Source organism: Hippopotamus amphibius, chromosome 3 (genome assembly GCF_030028045.1).
Source record: "Hippopotamus amphibius kiboko isolate mHipAmp2 chromosome 3, mHipAmp2.hap2, whole genome shotgun sequence".
Taxonomy (NCBI): Eukaryota; Metazoa; Chordata; class Mammalia; order Artiodactyla; family Hippopotamidae; genus Hippopotamus; species Hippopotamus amphibius.
Window position 1 is genome coordinate 45,541,143 of NC_080188.1, and position 18,786 is coordinate 45,559,928.

Below are 18,786 nucleotides of genomic sequence, written 5' to 3' on the forward strand. Positions count from 1 at the left end.
TCTTATTTTGCCTAATTTATAAATTAAACTTTATCATAGGTACGTGTGTATGGAAAAAACATAGTATATATAGAATTCAGTACTATCCTTGGTTTCAGGCATCCACTGGGGGTCTTGGAATGTATTCCCTTGGGACTACTGCATCACAATCTAAGTCTCTAATCTGTGTGTTATCCATTATTGGCATTATCAATAGGTTTCATGGTACAAAAACATATCTTATGACTATATCAACTTAAATTCCTAGATGCCCATCATTGCATACCCATTAGTAGAGTGCTTTGTGTTTTGGGGTTTTGTTTTCTGCTAGTTATTATATTTCAGTGAATGACATTTGTATGAAATATCTTTAGTTCTGTTTGATTCTTTCTATCAATAGCAATAAACCTAATGTAAATGGAGTTCTTCCTTTGTGCAGACACTATGCTACGTGCTAAACTCATGTCATTCCACTTAATCCCATCAACAACCTTGTAAAGAAGGAAGGATGAAGGAATGGAGGCTAATTTTTTATTTGCTCAGCAAGAATTTGCAATCAGGTCATCAAGCTGCAACAACCAAGCATTCCACTATGATGCCATGCTGCCAACTTAGTGCCAATTTCCTTTTTAGCACCACAGATCCCATCTGGAAGCTGCTCATTTGGAATGATGTGGCTTTCACAGCCTACTTTAACACAAGTCACCCCACAAGTGCTGATGGCATACATAATTCTAAGGAGAAGAAGAAACTAGGACAACTGGTAGTTGCATATCTGTGGGGGACTGTCAATGTTATTTGTTGGCCAGGAGGAAATTCTTGAGCCAGAAAAATGTCTAATTTGACAGAGAATTCACAAGGGAGATTTCTCCTCACCAGTCTCCAAAGAAACACATGGATACTCTCCCAAAGGATGAAAAAGAAGGAAAAAGGTAGAAAGCCCTATAGAAAAGTTTATGATGAATGAGTCAATATTTTGTATGAAAGGGCTTAGAGTGGTGCCTTGCATAGAGTGAGTGCTTTTTAAGAATTTATTAAACGAATGGATGAATGATTAGTAAAGTACCTGACATGAAAAATTTCAGTTCTAGAAAAAAATGATATATTTCCTACCTTCAGCCAAGTTAAATGTCTTATAAATACTATAGAAAGGCACATATAAATTTAACACATATTAAGTGAAAAAAATCAGAATGCAAATTGTATAAATTACAGTTGCACTTGTGTAAAAAGTGATAGGGTATGTGTATAAGACTTGGAAAATCAGGAATTTAATTGATCAGAATAAACAGGCCTAAAGCTGATTTTTTCCTTTTATTTTGATATTGATGCTTGAATATACTTTGAACCAATCTCTTTTGTAGCATTTACATTATTTTAACGCCATTTGTGGATGTATTGGTTTCTTTGCCCAAGCCCTGAGCTCCACACTGAGGCATCAACTGAGTCATCTTTTTATTTCCAGCGTGTATCACAGAGCCTGCCACTTAGGGTTCACTGATCATGTTGGTTAAGAACTTGGATTCTGGCATCAGACAGAAGCTGGCTTTGAGTTCAGAGCTGCTACTTAAAAGCGGTGTGACCTGTGACAAATTGCGTAACCTCTGTGAACCTCAGTTAACTCATATGTAAAGTAGGGAAAATAATAGTATCTACTTCATAGGATTGTTTTAGTGATTAATGAGATATTCCATCAAAAAAGTTTAATGCCTAACACATAGAGAGTACCCAATAATAACAGTAGTAGTATATCTAATGGTATTATTACAATTTAATTGTAAATTGAATTGAGTGACATTGGTAGCACAATAGACAACATTCTTTAGATGACATTAATGGAATTGTAACTCACTTCATGGTTATAAAAGTGTCCGTTAATAGAGGCCCTATGCTTCTGTCTGTCTTTTCTGTCCATCATCGGAGGCTTCATTCTTTTCCTCACCAGGGTTGCTTCACTCATGGTTCTATAGAGCAATGGGGATTCAGGCTCTTCATTTGCATGAGGCTTCAGAGTGTTGCTGTGATAAGATAAATAATCTGGGAAGAATAAAGGTTATAAGCCCATATAACTTAGCTGCTCACCTCTTTGCATAGTGGGTGGATCTGATTACATACTTAGTAATTATGTAGCTAAGCAATGGACTATAATGCTTTTAAACAGAAAATAGCAATGATCTTGCTTAAGAATAGGGCCATCTGGTGACACTTGCGTTTCATTTTACCTTGGAATTTTAATCCTATTGCAATTAGAGTATAAGCACGTGATATTTCATCTTCCTTTAGCACTGGCACTTAAATACAAGTAGATTTTTATCATATCTTTGTTGCCAAGATATTGGGATTCCCCTGTGTTTAGATGAGCGTTGTCAAAGGGCTAATTATAAGGACCATTATATAAAAGATGCCAAAAGGCCATAAGATAAAAAAAAGGGAATCCTAGAAAAAGCATCATGTTTATTACAGAATCTGAGTTGTTACAGAGACAGTAAAGAGGACTAAATTAAGAATGCTTTGAAAGAAATTAAGCTGAACATTGAAAGTTGTTGGTAGATTCATGAAAATAACTCCAGCACGATACTCTTGTTCAGTCTGAAGTCAGCTTGGTAATATCACCATCCCAGGAATGTGAACCCCACCCCAGCCTCAGTCATCAGGTTCTCCTTGGATGTCTATATATTATATGAAAATGGAAACCTATGTTAAATACAAGATATCATGCCTGAGTCTCAGTAAATGACAAATACTAATATTACTATCACACCACTATTATTATGACTACTGATGTTACATGTCATAGGGGCTGGCATTTTCCATTGGTTTGTCAAATTTAATATGAACTCACTTGATGTTCAAGTAGATTTCTCTTCTTTGAATAAATGCTTGAAACAATCCTGTCAAATATAGTGAATCCAGTATATCTGCCTCTGAGCAGCAATGTTGTATATATATCTACTAACTAAAATGTTCAACTTCTCAAAAGATGTAAAATTCAATCTGAAGAGCTTGGTCTAACATACAAAGCTACTGAGTATAACAAATGATCCTAATCCTTGGGGAAAATATTGGACAATTTTATGTATGCAAACTTTATTCAAACTATTAGTTCTCCCTAATCTAGTAAATCTAAGTGACTTGATGTAATTTAAACAAACGTTTTTATATAGCGAAGTAAGGTTGTTAAACATCATATGAGCAGTGTAGTGGTGACTTAAGCTAGTATGCTCCTAAGATGTATTTTTTAATATAAAATCAGAGTTTAATAAGTAATGGTATATAAAATGTTGTTTCAGAGAAACATTTAAAATTCATATTTTGTATTAGTTTAAAAACCCTCCTCATTAGTAACAGTCTGATACTGACCTTCCTGGGAATCTGGTACTCCAGACACTGGAATCTGAGTCCGGTCCAAATCACTAATACGGTAAAGATCATCAAATTCTCCCCAGCGTGTCATTCCCCTGAAAAGTAATAAATCTTTTAAGTGATATCATTCTCTTCATAAAAAGGCCTATGATGATTTTCAGATTTACAGTATTAATACAGTTCTGTGGGCCTCTGTAGGTAGACACATCATCCTAAGTTATAACAATTTTTTACATTATTAAAATTATATTTATACCAGAGTAGTCAGCATGCATTTTAAATCGTTCTTGTACTGATTTTAAGCATGTTTTGACATGATAATTCAAACACAAGCGTATGTAGATTCTGTAAAACGTATGTGCCAATGGAATTAGTAGAAACCAACATAATCCATTCTTATACAGATATCTCACAATACTCTTAGGAGCATTTAGATACAAAAGTGTTTATTCTGCCAATTTCCACTGAGTTCCTATCGCATTCAAAGCATTTTTAGGTAAAGTGACTCCACTATAGTGAGATATAAAGCGGTGAGCGCTATAAACAATGCAATTTGTAAAGGAGGAAAGTGTATGACAAACTTCTTTTCTGGAAAATCATGATTTATATAGGGTACTAACAGTTTTCAATGCATTCTAATGCCCAGAATAAATTAAAATGGGCAACTGCTTATTTTTACCAGCTGGCCCAACACTCATTTTTATTTACTTTCAGGCTTTAGATAAGCTACTTACCTTCTCTGCGCATTAGTGTTCTCACCTATAAAATGGGGATGGTCATAGTGTGAGGCCGGACAGGGTTATTGAGACGATAAATGAGTTTATCTGTGTGAAATCCTTTAAAAAGTGCCCAACACACAATGAGCGCTGATACATGTTAAAAACTATCGCGATCATCCTCATCTTCATTGTCTGCCTCATCATAATCCCCATCATCTGTATCCATTTCATGATGGCTCAGGAGCCATTAGGGGTCCAAGGTGTTCCTAGATCTCTAGGTTAACAGAAACTATCATAGCTGGGACCAGTCTTAGTCCTACTAAGAGTCTCTTCCATAATGTCTGCTTCCCTTAGGACCAAAAAATACTCACCCATAGGGAATCTGTGCAATTAATTCTACTCAAATGTCACTGGTGGCAACAATAACAAAAAATGCTCATTCATACTAATGATGGTAAATATGAATGAACATGGTCCTTTGCTTCCTTGATCTTTGAACTCCTTTGAAGTCTTTTTACAACTTCTACATCATTTGAGCCTCACAATAAAAGCCTTATGGCATAGATAAGATAGTCCTAATATATTTGTTTATTAATTTTCTAGTAAGCTCTACTATACAGAATATAGCCAGTCAAAACAAATGTCTTAAAAGTCCAAGACCTTTAGATAGTAACTTTAACTCAAAGGAGAACTATTTCAGTCCTCACTCAGGCTCTAGTTATTCTTCCTTTTTCTTTTTTTTAATTGAAGTATAGTGAATATATATACATATGTAAATGTATATATATATGTATATATTTCCTTTTTCAGATTCTTTTCTGTTATAGTTTATTATAAGATATTTAATATAGTTCCCTGTGCTATACAGTAAGTTCTTGCTGTTAATCTATTTTATATATAGTAGCATGTATCTGTTAATCCCAACCTCCAAATTATCCCTCCTCTACCTTTCACTTTTGGTAACCATAAGTTTGTTTTCTATGTCTGTGAGTCTGTTTCTGTTTTGTAAATAAGTTCGTTTGTGTCATTCTCTTAGATTCCACATATAAGTAATATTTGTGATATTTGTTTTTGTCTGACTTACTTCACTCAGTATAATATTCTCCAGGTCCATCCATGGTGCTGCAAATGGAATTATTCCATTCTTTGTTTATGGCTGAGTAATAGTCCATTATACATATATATATGTGTGTGTGTATATATATATATATATATATATACATCCCCCCACATTGTCCTTATCCATTCACCTGTCAATGGACATTTAGGTTGCTTCCAAGTCTTGGCTATTGTAAATAGTGCTGCTATGAACACTGGGGTTCATGTATCTTTTCAAATTAGAGTTTTCCTCTTTTACGGGCATGTGCCCAGGAGTGGGATTGCAGTATCACATGGTAGCTCTATTTTTAGTTTTTTAAGGAACCTCCATTCTGTTCTCCATAGTGGCTGCACCAATTTACATTCCCACCAACAGTGTAGGAGGGCTCCCTTTTCTAGTTATTCTTATGATAAATAAAACTATCAGTTTCCCCCAATCTATAGAAGATTCATTGAAAAAGGCAGATGTGATTATCATAGAAAGAGTGTTAGCAATGGAAAAGACAGAATACCAATGAAAAATAGAAACTAAAAAAGGCAAAGCAACCCAATGCTACCTCTCGTGGGGGAAGATGAGAGAGCCTAAGCATGCCAGGCCAGTGATGTGCTATAAATTCTTGGTAATCCTGCCCAGCTCGACACCTGTCCTCACCTTCTCTCAGCCTAGAGGTGTCACACAAACACAGAGAAACAAACATGGCTCAATATAGTCAGTGACTGGCTCCTTTTCCTTCCTACCATCTTAGCAAAAATAAATACCACCCCCAACCCCACCCGTTTCCAGCTCTGGATTGTGTAATTTGAAGTCTCCACATACAACTGTGCACATGACTAAGCTTGAAGGCAGTTACTCAAAGTTTTCCAAAGAAAACTGGTTGGAACTTTACATAATATCAAATAGTTCAACTTGCCCAAGCATGGGAATGTTAGCATTGCTCTGATCAAGCTTCAGGATATACACCATTAGCAAATTTAAACTGCGGGGAGGTTTTCTAATGAGCTACAAAATAAAAAGGAGGTAGAAATTTGATAGACATATAGAAGGTGGCCACTTCTCTACCCGCACTGTAAAAGGAAAAACACTATTGATGTTATTCAAATGTACACCTGTCCAGTTTTTGCTCTTCATGCCATTCCGCCACAACTTGTCCAAAGCATGTCAAAGTGGACTTTGGAAAGACATTAAAGGCAGAAATGAAAACTGGTGCAAGCAAACATAACCTCAATAAGTCTGTTTTTACGAAAAATTTCCAAAACAAAATACTTGGACCAGGTATGAGAGATCAAAGTGCTTCCCATAGTGTTGTTTCCAGAAAAGATCACAAGTGATCACAGCTCAAACTGATTTATTTTTAAACTTTTACCACTCCCATTAAGCTGATTCAGTGTGACTCATTTCAAAGATAATTAAAACAAACTAGCTTGACAAACTGATGATTCTCTCCAACCAACGGTGAAATGAAAGAAAAGATTGCAGCCCTTCCTGCAGCTGCATACACAACTTTCACGTCTTTTATTCCACATCCATCCACTGGAGATATTAAATCTGGGACCCTGAGAAAGTACAGGTATAAGTTCTGCCCACAGAAACCCAGTATGGGGAAGGGAACAATAAGAATTGTTAGGGAGTGAGGGAATAGTCCATTTCCTTACACAATTTCATTCAAGGCTCAGAATCTAAATGAATACCACCTTAGAGGTGGCAACCAGAGTAAGGCTGTCTAGGGTTGGACTGAGACAAAGTGTAGTATCTCAGGTGGCTCTGCACCCCACTAGGGAATCAGAGACCAAGCAACAGTCATTCCAAATTATGCTGCACCTTCCTGCTGAGTGTTCAGCTGGTTCCCGTGAAGGATTCTTGGCTAATTAATCATAACTGAATCTAACCTTGCTCTTCCGTGGGAGAGGAGTGGAATCTTTTCCTGATGACTCTTACCCATCAGAAAAATCTGATATACTACAAGTGTGCACTTCACTTCAAATATTCTCCTAGTAAGTCTCATTACTGTGGTAAAAGACAAGCAAAGTTTTCTAGGGTAGTCTTTCTCAAATTTAAACTAAAGGAGATAATTTATGTTTGTTTCACAACACTGTTCTGATAAACAATTAGAAAAGGCAAATGGATTCTATGAAAGGCACATCAATGAGGAGATTATAATCTGTCACAGAATATAGAAAGGCACCACTATACCTTGCCTACCTGGGCTTCTGAAACTCATCTCCAAATTCAGCTTTTCTAAGAACAAGGGTTTGAATTTTGATTTGAGAAATTAAAAAAAAATATCTTGGAATATCCATTCAAAATCATGATGACTTTAATGTGATAATACAGGTAGCTTACAGCATCTCCTTGACATCTTCCCATAGTGTTCCATACTAATCACATTTTCGTGATTCAGATAATTTAAATGCATCAAAAGGAGCTGGCTGCTCAGAGAATTTTGCAATGAGTTCTTAGGTAATATGAAGAATGACAGCTAATTTTGCCAAATTCATATCTTGTACAGTTTCCTAAAAGCAGGGCCCAGAGGGTAATTTCTACTTTTAAATGATGCTCCTAGTCATTTAGAATCATCAGCCTCATCAATCATCTAGTGCCTGAAGGTGAGAGATGCAGGGATTCATCAGGCTGCCTAAGTCTGTGGTCTTTCTTTTCTCTTCATAAGTACTGGACCCTTTGCCCTTCATTAGATTGGATGGGCGACTAATCAGAAAAGGTAGATGGAGAGATAGTTTACACAACAGAGCAGAGTAATTTAACCACCGGGATTCTGCGGGCTTCATTCAATACTAATTTTGAGTCCTCTCTTTGTGCTGGCACACTGCTGAGCAGCCGGACAAAGATAAATAAAGCAAGCCCCTTACCCTTGAGGAGCTCACAGGCTAGAGGGGGAGGCAGGTGTATACAAACACAATTAACAGTGTGTTCAGAAAGTGATACAGAAAAGTTGTCAGTGCACCTACTACTTACTGAAGGGTCAGAAAAGGCTTTATGGAGAACATGTTAACCAGCCTGAATCTTAAAGGATTGGTGGAAGCGTCTAGCTAATGCATGTCAAGAAGCAGGTAAGCTTCCAGGCAGAAAGTCAGGAAAGTAAGAAACTGCATGACTTGTACAGAATTGGAAAATATTCAGAATTGTTGGAGCGTCACATTTGAGAAAGATTGGCCAGGTGCAAAATCATAGCGGGACTTCAGTGTTTTCTCCAAGGAAAAGTGGGGCTTCCCTGAAGGTGATACCTGATTTTCCTTGGTTATGGCCAAAGGTCAGATTGAGGAAAAGGTTCTGGCTGCTCTCTCTCCATCCTCTCTCCTGCTAGAACTCTGGCTCATCTAGTTATGGATAGAAGGATGGATGAAGAGAACGCTTGATACCTCCATGTATACACAGACACAAAAGGGAGATGAGTTAGAAAGTCAAGGATCAAAAAAGAAGAGGAGAGGGAAGGAGGAAGAAAACAATACTTATATCTGTGATTTCTTTGGGAATGTTTATTAATTTTTCTAAGACGTATAAAGGATAATGAAAATATATATCAGCCCAACTTATGCATTCAAGGTACAGTTGCATAAACCCACACAGAATACTGTTTTGTGCATTTATTGTACTTCACATGCACTTTGTCCTGATCCTATTTGACAGGACACAGTAATCAGATAGAACATAATTAAGTCTCTCTTCCAGAAAGCAAAAAAAGCCCTTTGTTCTAAGAAGAGGAGAAATTTAAATTTTTTCCTCCCCCCACACCCCACAACCTTTGGTGATAAGACTAGGGCTAATGAAATCTTGCCTTTACATTTTGTCTTTTCTGGTGAAAGAATGCAGTCTCCCAGAAGAGAAGGAACACAGCAGAGAGGTCATGAGCACAGACTCTGGTGCCCACAGACCTGAGGTCCAGCCCAGTTCTGCTACATGGTAATGGGGATCTTGCACAAACTACCTAACCTCTCAGAGCCCTGGTTTCTGAACATGTACTTCCTAGAGTTGCTGGGGGATTAAGTGAGATTGTATAGAAGCTTCAGAGCTTTCATCCTCAAGAGCCACACCATAAAGGTAAATATGAAGACCATCTTCTAAGGAATTAAAACCATAAAAGACAGCTCACCTTTTGGAAAAAACATCTGGTGATTTCAGCACAGTGAAAGAAGGGATTTGTTTTTCATCTTGTATTTTCAATTGTATAGGTCGTTTTACTCCCCAGAAAATGTCCAGTGTTCCTTCAACAATTAGCTCACCATCTTCAGTCTAGGGAATAAACCAATCATCTCAAATATTATTTTTGTATTGTTTATAGAAGGTAAATGTTTTAATTGAAGATGTAGAAGTGAAGTCTGTAAGACACTTTAATAGATAAAAAATAAATTCCCGGGTGGGGTTGTTTGACTTTTAAATTTATCTACAAAACAATTTTTTTTTGAAACATTCTTTTATTTTTGAAACCAGCTATAACCAGCTAAGTGAGTAAGTCATAATGGTAATGACATGTCCACCAGAGGGCACAATATGCTAAAATTCTGAACTCTGCTTCTTCAGTTAAGTGGAAGTTTAATTCTCTAATTCTATTTAGCTTAAAATTAAAGCAGAATTAAAAACTGTACTAAAGTAGAAATTAGAAGAACAGCTATTGTTTGTTTCAGTGGCTGTTTTCTCATTTCTGAACAGGAAAAATTTAGCTCACAAACTTAGTGTGCAGAACAAGTGAAGTAATATCTGTAAAAACAGTGTAAAATGCATAACAAATTATATATATTTAAAAATCAATAGCCCTTGAATAATCTCTTTTAAGTTGGAAATATTATAACAAAAGAAGGAAATTCTATGCAAAGAAAAATTAGTAAACAGGATTGAACACTTATCCTGTGGATGTAGATATTAATACCATAGAATGTATTTTCTAATCTATTTCTCTCTTGTATATGTAAAAGTCTGTTATTAAAGTATTGTGTTATTATTGTAGTAAATTTGGAAAATATAGAAAGAATATTCCAACTATCCAATAACTATTGTAACATGCAATAACTACTTGTTATTATGAAAAATCAATTATTAGGAAACATAAATGACTCAATTCTTATTTGAAAGTGTGATGAAAACTCCAGACTCTGGAATCAGACAGACCTATGTTTGCACTCTGGCTCTGCCACTTCCTAGCCATGTTATCTTGGACAAGATATCAAACACCTTTAAACCTGGGCTGCTGCTTCTGAAGAATGAAATCATAGCAATCCCTGATTCATAGGACCTCATATTTAAAGTGCTCAATAAATGCTATTGCTTATTATTTCTTTGGATGATAAACCTACTTTGGAGTCACTCTTGAAACAAAGTTTTGCTCTTTTTCCCACTTTTGAGTTCATACTTCAGATCATTGTGAGGTCAGGTACCAATCAATCATTTTTAACAACCAAACATAATTTGCTCTCTGAGATGGCAGTACACGATGCAGAGCCTACATTTTAGTTATTGATGTATAACATCTTTTCTTGGCCTAATTACACTTCAATGAATCCCTTATATCAAAAACTCATAGATAACCTCTTCTGAGGTTATCTAATTTTTGCTTTCAAGAAGAAATACTCCAGCTATTATCAAAAAATGAGATTTTTCTCATGTAAGGAATATCAGAATACTTTTTAATTTCAGAAGACATCTCTTTTGAAATTAACTAAATAAATTATCCCTGAAGGCTTGTTTACATGTATCTAATCTCATTGTCTCAATCTTTAGGCCTCTTACCTTAGATCTACTCCAATATCCTTGGTGATCTCAGTGATCTTTATATGCCATCTCTAAACTAATAGCTCGCAACTTTAGATCGCCAGCCCAAACCTTCCCCTAAACTTCAGTTGTTAAACTTGACATCAAATTTAATACATTCCTAACTAACTCTTGATTTCTCTTCCATAAATATTTTCCTCTCCCAGTCTTCCCCATCATGGTAAATAGAACCCCCATCCTTCCAGATGCTCAGGTCAACATTTTTAAAGTCACCATTAATCTTTCTTTCATACTTAACATCTCAAAATCCAATATGTTAGCAAATCCTATTAGCTTTACCGTAAAAATATATCCCCAATATGGCTATACTCACCACGTGCACTACCCTAATTCTGGTTTTCACCATTGTCATTGTTTGCTTGATTATTGCAATAGTTTCTTTGTGGTCTACCTCATTCTTTTCTTGCCCTTCTATGTATTCCTAGTAGCTAGAGAGATCCTTTTATTTTTCGAACTTTTCATTTTATCTTAGGTTATAGTTGATTAACAATGTCGTGTTAGTTTCAGGTGTACAGCAAAGTGATTCAGTTATACATATACATGTATCTATTCTTTTTCAAATTCTTTTCCCATTTAGGTTGTTACATAACATTGAGCAGAGTTCCCTGTGGTATATAGTAGGTTCTTGTCGGTTATCAATTTTAAATACAGCAGAGATCCTTTTAAAATGAATCTTTAGATAATATCACAACTCCTCAGTGGCTTTCCATCTCATTCCAAGTACAAGCCGAAGTCTTCACAATGATCTATAAGAGCCCACACGTTCTGGTGCCCTCTCCTTCTCAGTTCTCTCTCTAGCTTCCTTGTTCTCTACTATCCCATTCTCACAAGGTTTCTGCTGCACTGATTTCCCCACTGTCCCTCAGTTACACCAGCCATGCTCAGGACCTTTACTCAGGCTGCTGTCTGTGCCTGGAGTGCATGTCCCACAGACTTCTTCAAGGTTTGCTCCCTGACGTCTTTCGGGCTTTGGTCAAATGTTCCTCTTTCCCCATCCACTTAGATTCCTGAACCCTCCACAGTCCTTTATCACTATCTGATATACAATTTACTTTTTTGTTTCTTTTCTGTCTACTAAAATGTAAGCAGCATGAAGGCAGGACATTGTCTAGCTTCTTTGTTGCTATGTCTCTAGCTTTTAGAACAGTGTTTGCTGTGTAATAAATATTCATTAAATTAATTAGAGATTAAGAAAGCTACATGCTATTCTCCATGGACTGCCCTTTTAACAGTGTCCATCACTGTAGCTAAGTCAGAGACTTGGAAAATTCTGGATTCTAACTTGATTGACAGTGAGTAAAGATGGAAAGATTAATCAATCTGATGTTCTCACTGTACATTTAACTTCAGGCAGTTTTAAAAAATTATGTCAGACAGGAGACGTTATTCTAAAAAATCAAATGACTTTTGTAAATTGAGCACTGATTCACAGAATAAGAAATGACATGCCTCAACTTATAGGCTTGTCACATCAAAATTCAAACATTTTCCTAAAGGAAATGAATTTCTTAACTTCATGAATTCTGCAGAAACAACTGAATTACAATATAAAATCATTTCCTTAAAGTTTTGATGTTTTCCTAAATTTTATATTTTTACAGTTACCTATATTAGAGGGCTAAGATATAGGACAACACTGAAATAATTTAAAGTTAGGCCATTTAAAAAATTTAGGCCCATTTCTTTATAAAGGGATTAGTTACTTCCTACTTCCTTAGGCAATTGCATTTGGGAAGGTAATTGAAATGTCCAATCAAACTAAATCATTTAAGCTCACTAGTAAAGGCTGGAGAGGTTTATAAGTTTCCTTCTGTCCCAACTGAAGATTTAAGCCAATGGTGGCTTAAAGTCAATGCTGTACCATCACATTTGAAGATCTAAAATGTAGGTAGAAAGTTCTAATGTTTCCTAGGACTGAGAAGATATTGTAAAAATGTAAAGTGAGTCCCATTAGAATATAAGACTGAGTGGGGAGACCTGTGGAAAATGAGGCATAAAAATCTCAGGCCACTTTGTACAGCAGCCTGCCAACTGCACCCTTAAAGATGTTTGCTGAATTGTTTCTAGGGTAGATTTCCAGTGGAATTGCTGTTCAAAAGACATTCATACTCTTTTTAAAGCAGAAAGCAAATATGTCATAACTTTAGTTATTTTAAACACTTGCCCATTCTAAAAAATACTTAGAAAGTCACAGATGTTTCAGGCTAGGATTTTGTAATATAGTCTAAAATTAAAAAATCATGTTCAAGTTAAAGATTCACTTGTTTCTCCCAGATCATTTGTATTACGGACTCCAACTTATCCTGACTTCTCTATACTTTTATGGAATTTTTTTTCCTGTGAATCAAACTACTGATGGGCTTACCTGTCCACATAGAATATGCAGATTTTTCTGGTTCTTATAAAAGATGTTATAGGTCTTCAATAAAGAATTAAGTTGTTCCCTAAAGAAAAAAATATTACATTCAGTTACAATCAGTCTTAGGCTTTTTAATGATAGAAGGCAATATGGTGCTTTCAGTTCATAAAGGTATAGAAAAAAATGGTTCAGTGGAATCTTTACTATTCTGTCATTTTAACATAGGTCATTGAAAACTGAAGCCTTCTTAGGTCATCAATAAATGTTGAAGGTGTTAATTCATAAATAAATAGCCAAAGTAAAACAAATAAAATCTGGCCTTAGGTGGTTATTTTCCCTTGGTGGAGATGTGTGTTAATAATTTCAAAGTTGGATTTGATTTTTAAAAAGTCCTTCAAAATTTTCCATAATGAAGAAATGACTGGTTGCAAAAAGTTGTTTGACTTGAATATATAATCTAAAGCAGTGGTTCTCAACCCATTTAAGTCACAGTATTCTTTGAAACTCTGATGAAAGCTTTGGCTTTCCTATGGGGGGTAAAAAAAGCTTATATATAAATACACAGTTTTACATATACAATGTGTAATAGCTAATTTATGTGCTATTTTGAAAGACTTTCTTGATAAACAAGGAAGGAGTCATTTTCCACATGGTGTAAGTATAGGTTCTTTTTATCTGACAGTAACAAACTGACATTTAGAAATATTCTTTGTTTAAAATTCTGGAGTAAAAGGGAATTCCCTAGCAGTCCAGTGGTTAGGACTCCAGGCTTTCGTTGCCAAGGGCCTAGGTTCAATTGCTGATCGGGGTGCTGAGATCCTGTAAGCTGTGTGGTGAGGCCAAAAAAAAAAAAAAAAAAAATCTAGAGTATATACACCAAAATATTTCTAATGGGTGGTAGGATTCGAGATTGACTTTAAATTTTTTCTACTGTCATCTCTGTTGTCAAGGTCTTCCCGGGGTTGTTGTTGTTTTTGTTTGTTTTTGTTTTAAATGAGTTAGTTTTATTTTGACAGTTAACAAAATATTTTCATAGGAGAAGTAAATAAATAAATAACCAAAGAATGGAAAATGCAGACAAAGTGGTGAGGAGAGTGTTCTGTAGCAGGAGGCAGCGATAAAACAGATTTCAGCTCATATTCTTCTTCTGTTTGCAACATTTAATCAGCCTAAGTTAAGCACTCAGTATGTGCCTGACCTTGTGCTTTCCACTGGGGATGCATCAACAGTTCAGGAATGGTTGTTGCTCCTAGCAGCTCACCCTTTGTGGCAGGTGAGCTCTGGCCGCTGGAATGCTGGTTCCTGCCACAGCTGCATCCTTCCCTTTGTGCTACCACAGCTCAAGATGCTCATCTAACCCACCCTGCTGGTCCAAGTGATCTCTCACCTGCATTATGGCAACAGTCTCCTAAAAGCCTCCCTCTATTTGTTGCCTACTCTCAACAGCAGGAGTTATTTTAAAACAAACCTGATCACCTGTTTCCTTTGCTCAAAACTCTTCAATATTGTCTTATCATTAGAATAAAAGCCAATATTCTACCAATGACTCCAAAGTCCAGTTGTAATCTGATCCCTGTTACACTTCCATCTCATTTCTACTTCTCTCTCCTTCACTCACTGAACTCTAGCCACTGGCCTCCTTGATGTTCCTTGAGTACTCCAGGCACATTCTCACCCCAGGGCCTTTGTACATGCTGATCCCTCTGTTCAGAAGGACCTCCCTGACACCACCACACTGTTAGTGCATTCATTTTCTTTAACTATTTATTCCAAAGTCACCTTCTCAAGGAGTCCTTCTTGACAACCAAAACTGAAAGTTTGCCTTCTCCTAACATTCATATCTTGCTTTCCTCCTTATCTCTGCCCCTTGGTCACCATCTAACCTTGTATAGATTTTATTTGTCTTATATTCTATCTCCTCCACTAGACAGTAGCTCCAAGAAAATAGGCATGCTTGTATGTTTTGTTCACACTATATTTCATGTGCCTGGAAGAGAATGTGGTACACAGTAAGAACTCAACAAACTGGTTGAATGAAATGATCAGAAAACATCTTATTCCTAAAATAAAACCAAACATATCAACAGGTGGAAAACTTTTTTATATAAGCAGTTTTACGGGGGAGACATCTCACGATATTAAACTTCCAGATATAGTAATTGCTAAAATCCCTTTGATCTTCAATATCTGTCTCCCTCCCATAAGAACAGCAGCTTCATGAGGGCAGGAGTTTGGTTTATTTTGTGCACTGCTGTCTTCCCAGTGCTTAGAGCAGAGCCTGGCTCATAATTGGCTTTTATTCAATAAACATTTAATGCATACTGAATGATAGAGTTCGTGTATACTGATTTTTATGTTTGAGAGCACGTAACTATATTTTCTGTTTGACTTTTCTCACTTGTAATTTTTAATGTGCACATTTCTAAAGATCAATACACTCCACACAAACACCACATTGAAAAATTCTACAGAATTCCTCCATGCGGACTTTGCTGGTGGCACAGTGGTTAAGAATCCCCCTGCCAATGCAGGGGACACGGGTTCAAGCTTTGGTCCAGGAAGATCCCACATACCGTGGAGCAACTAAGCCCATGAGCCACAACTACTGAGCCCACATGCTGCAACTACTGAAGCTCATGTGCCTAGAGCCCGTGCTCTGCAACAAGAGAAGCCACCGCAATGAGAAGCCCATACAATGCAATGAAGAGTAGCCCTGCTGTCCCTCCGCAACTAGAGAAAAAGCCTGCACACAGCAACAAAGACCCAATGCAGCCAAAAACTAAATTAATTAATTAATTAATTTAAAAAAAAAAGAATTCCTCCTTGCTATTCTTCCATTTCCCAACTGGTTTACTTTAGATTTTTAGTGTTAATGAATATTTCTGTTCTAAATATCACTGGGCACACAAGGGATTTTGTTTTGTTGGAGTCATTGCCGTGGGATAGTTCCCAAAAATTAACATGTTGGTAAAGAGCGTGAACACTTTCATAGCTCTCATTATTGGGTGTCCGGGCAGCATACGGAAATTTCCAGTTCACTTGGGATGCAACTCCTGATATGCTGAGCTGTGAGAGTTGTTATTAAAGTGAATGAATTTTTACATAACCTTATTCCCTCAGCTTCTGTGTCTGATAAAACTGCATGATAAGGTATGGTACAAGTATTCTTCAAAGTATTTACTTAAGGACCATGTTTAATTAGAAAGATTATTCTTTGGGAACAAGCTACTTGGAAAATGTTTCTGTTTTGTTTTTTTTTAAAAAAAAAAAACCTGATTAAATCGTTCTCCCAGAAACATCTCTCCAAATGACCCAGGGAGTCAGAAAACTGTGGTCCCAGGCCACCTGCTTTTGTAAATAAAGTTTTATTGGAATACAGCCACACGAATTTGTTTGCTTATTGCCTGTAGCTGCTTTATTCCTATAACTGCAGGGTTGAGTAGTTGTGACACAAACCATGTGGCCCACAAAGCCTCAAATATTTATTATCTGACTTTTTACAGAGGTAGTTGGCCAACCTATAAACCATGCATAACGCAGGGTAACTAAATACCACAGAAATCTTCCATATTTTTCTCACCACAGGCTGGATCTTTCTGACCATCAATGACACTTTGAAGCCTTTTGGCATGTGGAAAAAGAGAAGCGTTCAGTAAAATAGTGTTGGGATAAAATCAGGTAAGTTAATGGTGCCATAAAGTGAGGAACTAGAAAAGAAAATCCAGAAGTTAGGTGAACAACTATAGTAACGGTGAATGCGTTCCAAATATTAAAGCTTCATCACATTTTAATCGTATGGACTTTGCCAGAGGAGCTTTTGAAGATGATTAGTCTATGCACCTGATGAAACAACGGATTACTGCAACATGGGGCTAAAGTGTGGCCCGCAGCATTCTAACTCAACTTGTTGGCATTAGGGCACAAGGAGCTGAAGAAGTCATTGTCAAGCTGACTGTCTCTTATCTGCTGATTCAAGTTTTGTCCTCTAGCAGAAGACCTGCCTGATGGGCATCATTCATACATTTGCTGTGTGCGCACAGTAGAGAGGCCTCCGTCAGACACTGAGGTGGGCGAGAGCTTCAAGGAATAGATGTTGCCTCTCATGCACTTTGGAGGGGAAAGATCAAGCAAGAAGAGTGTGAGGAGCTTACCAGGCAAAAGAAATGTTAACAAGGACATCCTAGATATTTCTATAGTTTTTGCGGCAAAAGCTCAAAGAGTTGGGATTCTGAGAGCGGAACATGTAAAACTGGGAATGGTGAGTAATAAAGAAGCAGGCAGGGACCTTGTGAACCATGTCAAGAAGTTTAGAATGTACCCTGCAGGCAATGGGCAGTTACTGGAGGTCTCAGGCAAGAGTAAGGTATGATGCTCCTAAAGGCCACTAGGGAGTTTATGGTGGACAGATTGCAGGACAAAGCAACATGGAGGCAGAAGATGAGTGGAACCATTGCAATGGTACTGGGATAGAGGGTCAAGGCTATATTCTGTGGAAAGGCGATCTAACGTCCCTCATGTGTAGAAGAATCTAAAGTCTACAAGAGACCTAAAATAAGTATAGGGATTATTTGGTTTAAGAGATCCAAAGGCCACCACGAAAGTGCTATCAAAGCAGTTCCTAGTCAGGAAAGGGGAGACTGAGTTATTATACATGGTGACTTGTCAATGGTAATTGTAACATATTTTTTAGAGTTTAACTTAAATGTTACCTATGGACCTCCCTACCTCACAAAAAAGGAAAAAAAAAATCATCTGTGTACCTTTCCCTCTCAGCCCCAAAGAGTCCCCTCCCAGCCTAGACTGCTTAGCAACTATTCAATTGCCCTAACCAAGCTATAAAGTGGGGGATAAGAAACTGATTCCATACCCAGTCTTCTCAGGTTAGAAATTTGTGATGTCTAGAAGCCACAGGGACACCCAATAAGTCGGTACGGTACAAACAGCCTGTATTCTTTATGTGTGACACACAAATTGATTTTCTAAGAAGAGCTTGGTTTTCTCAAATGCGAAATACTGTATCATAATATATCACCAGGATTTAAAAAAATAACATTATCACATAGTATATAACACAAATAGTGTTTTTATAAAATGAAGGAATAACAAACTTCCATATAAACTGGACTTCTAACTAAATGAACACACAGAATTATAAGCTTTCCCAGGACAGAAGCTGGTACTGTGCACTGATAGTGCAGAGAGAGGACTCTGATAGATGGACATGGACACCCAGAATTAGTCATTCCAGCTAACCAGGGAGACACGTAACATGGGGGCGACAGGTATAGGGCAATGATGCCGGGGGTTTTAAGGGTCCCTGTTCCTTTAAGCCTCCCAGCTCAGTTTTAATGAGTAATAGTGGATCCAGAGTTGACTGTAAAAAGCTTAGATGTACTTTGCACTTTGTGGTCTGAATTGCATCTGCTCAGCAGATGGGAATTACCCACATTCTGACGTTTGTCATGAATAATGGACTGAGCAAGAGAGGA

At 37.0% G+C, this 18,786-nt stretch overlaps 1 protein-coding gene across 1 annotated transcript in view; it reads right to left on the bottom strand.

Annotated features, from left to right (window-relative positions):
- RASSF6 (Ras association domain family member 6) overlaps nt 1-18,786 on the bottom strand; it is a 57,102-nt gene that overhangs the window by 11,115 nt on the left and 27,201 nt on the right. Inside the window, exons 3-6 of the mRNA XM_057728050.1 lie at nt 13,304-13,382; nt 9,266-9,405; nt 3,340-3,437; nt 1,832-2,016 (exon numbers count right to left, since the gene is read on the bottom strand). Of these exons, the coding sequence (XP_057584033.1) occupies nt 1,832-2,016; nt 3,340-3,437; nt 9,266-9,405; nt 13,304-13,382 (502 nt within the window). The remainder of the gene's footprint in view (nt 1-1,831; nt 2,017-3,339; nt 3,438-9,265; nt 9,406-13,303; nt 13,383-18,786) is intronic.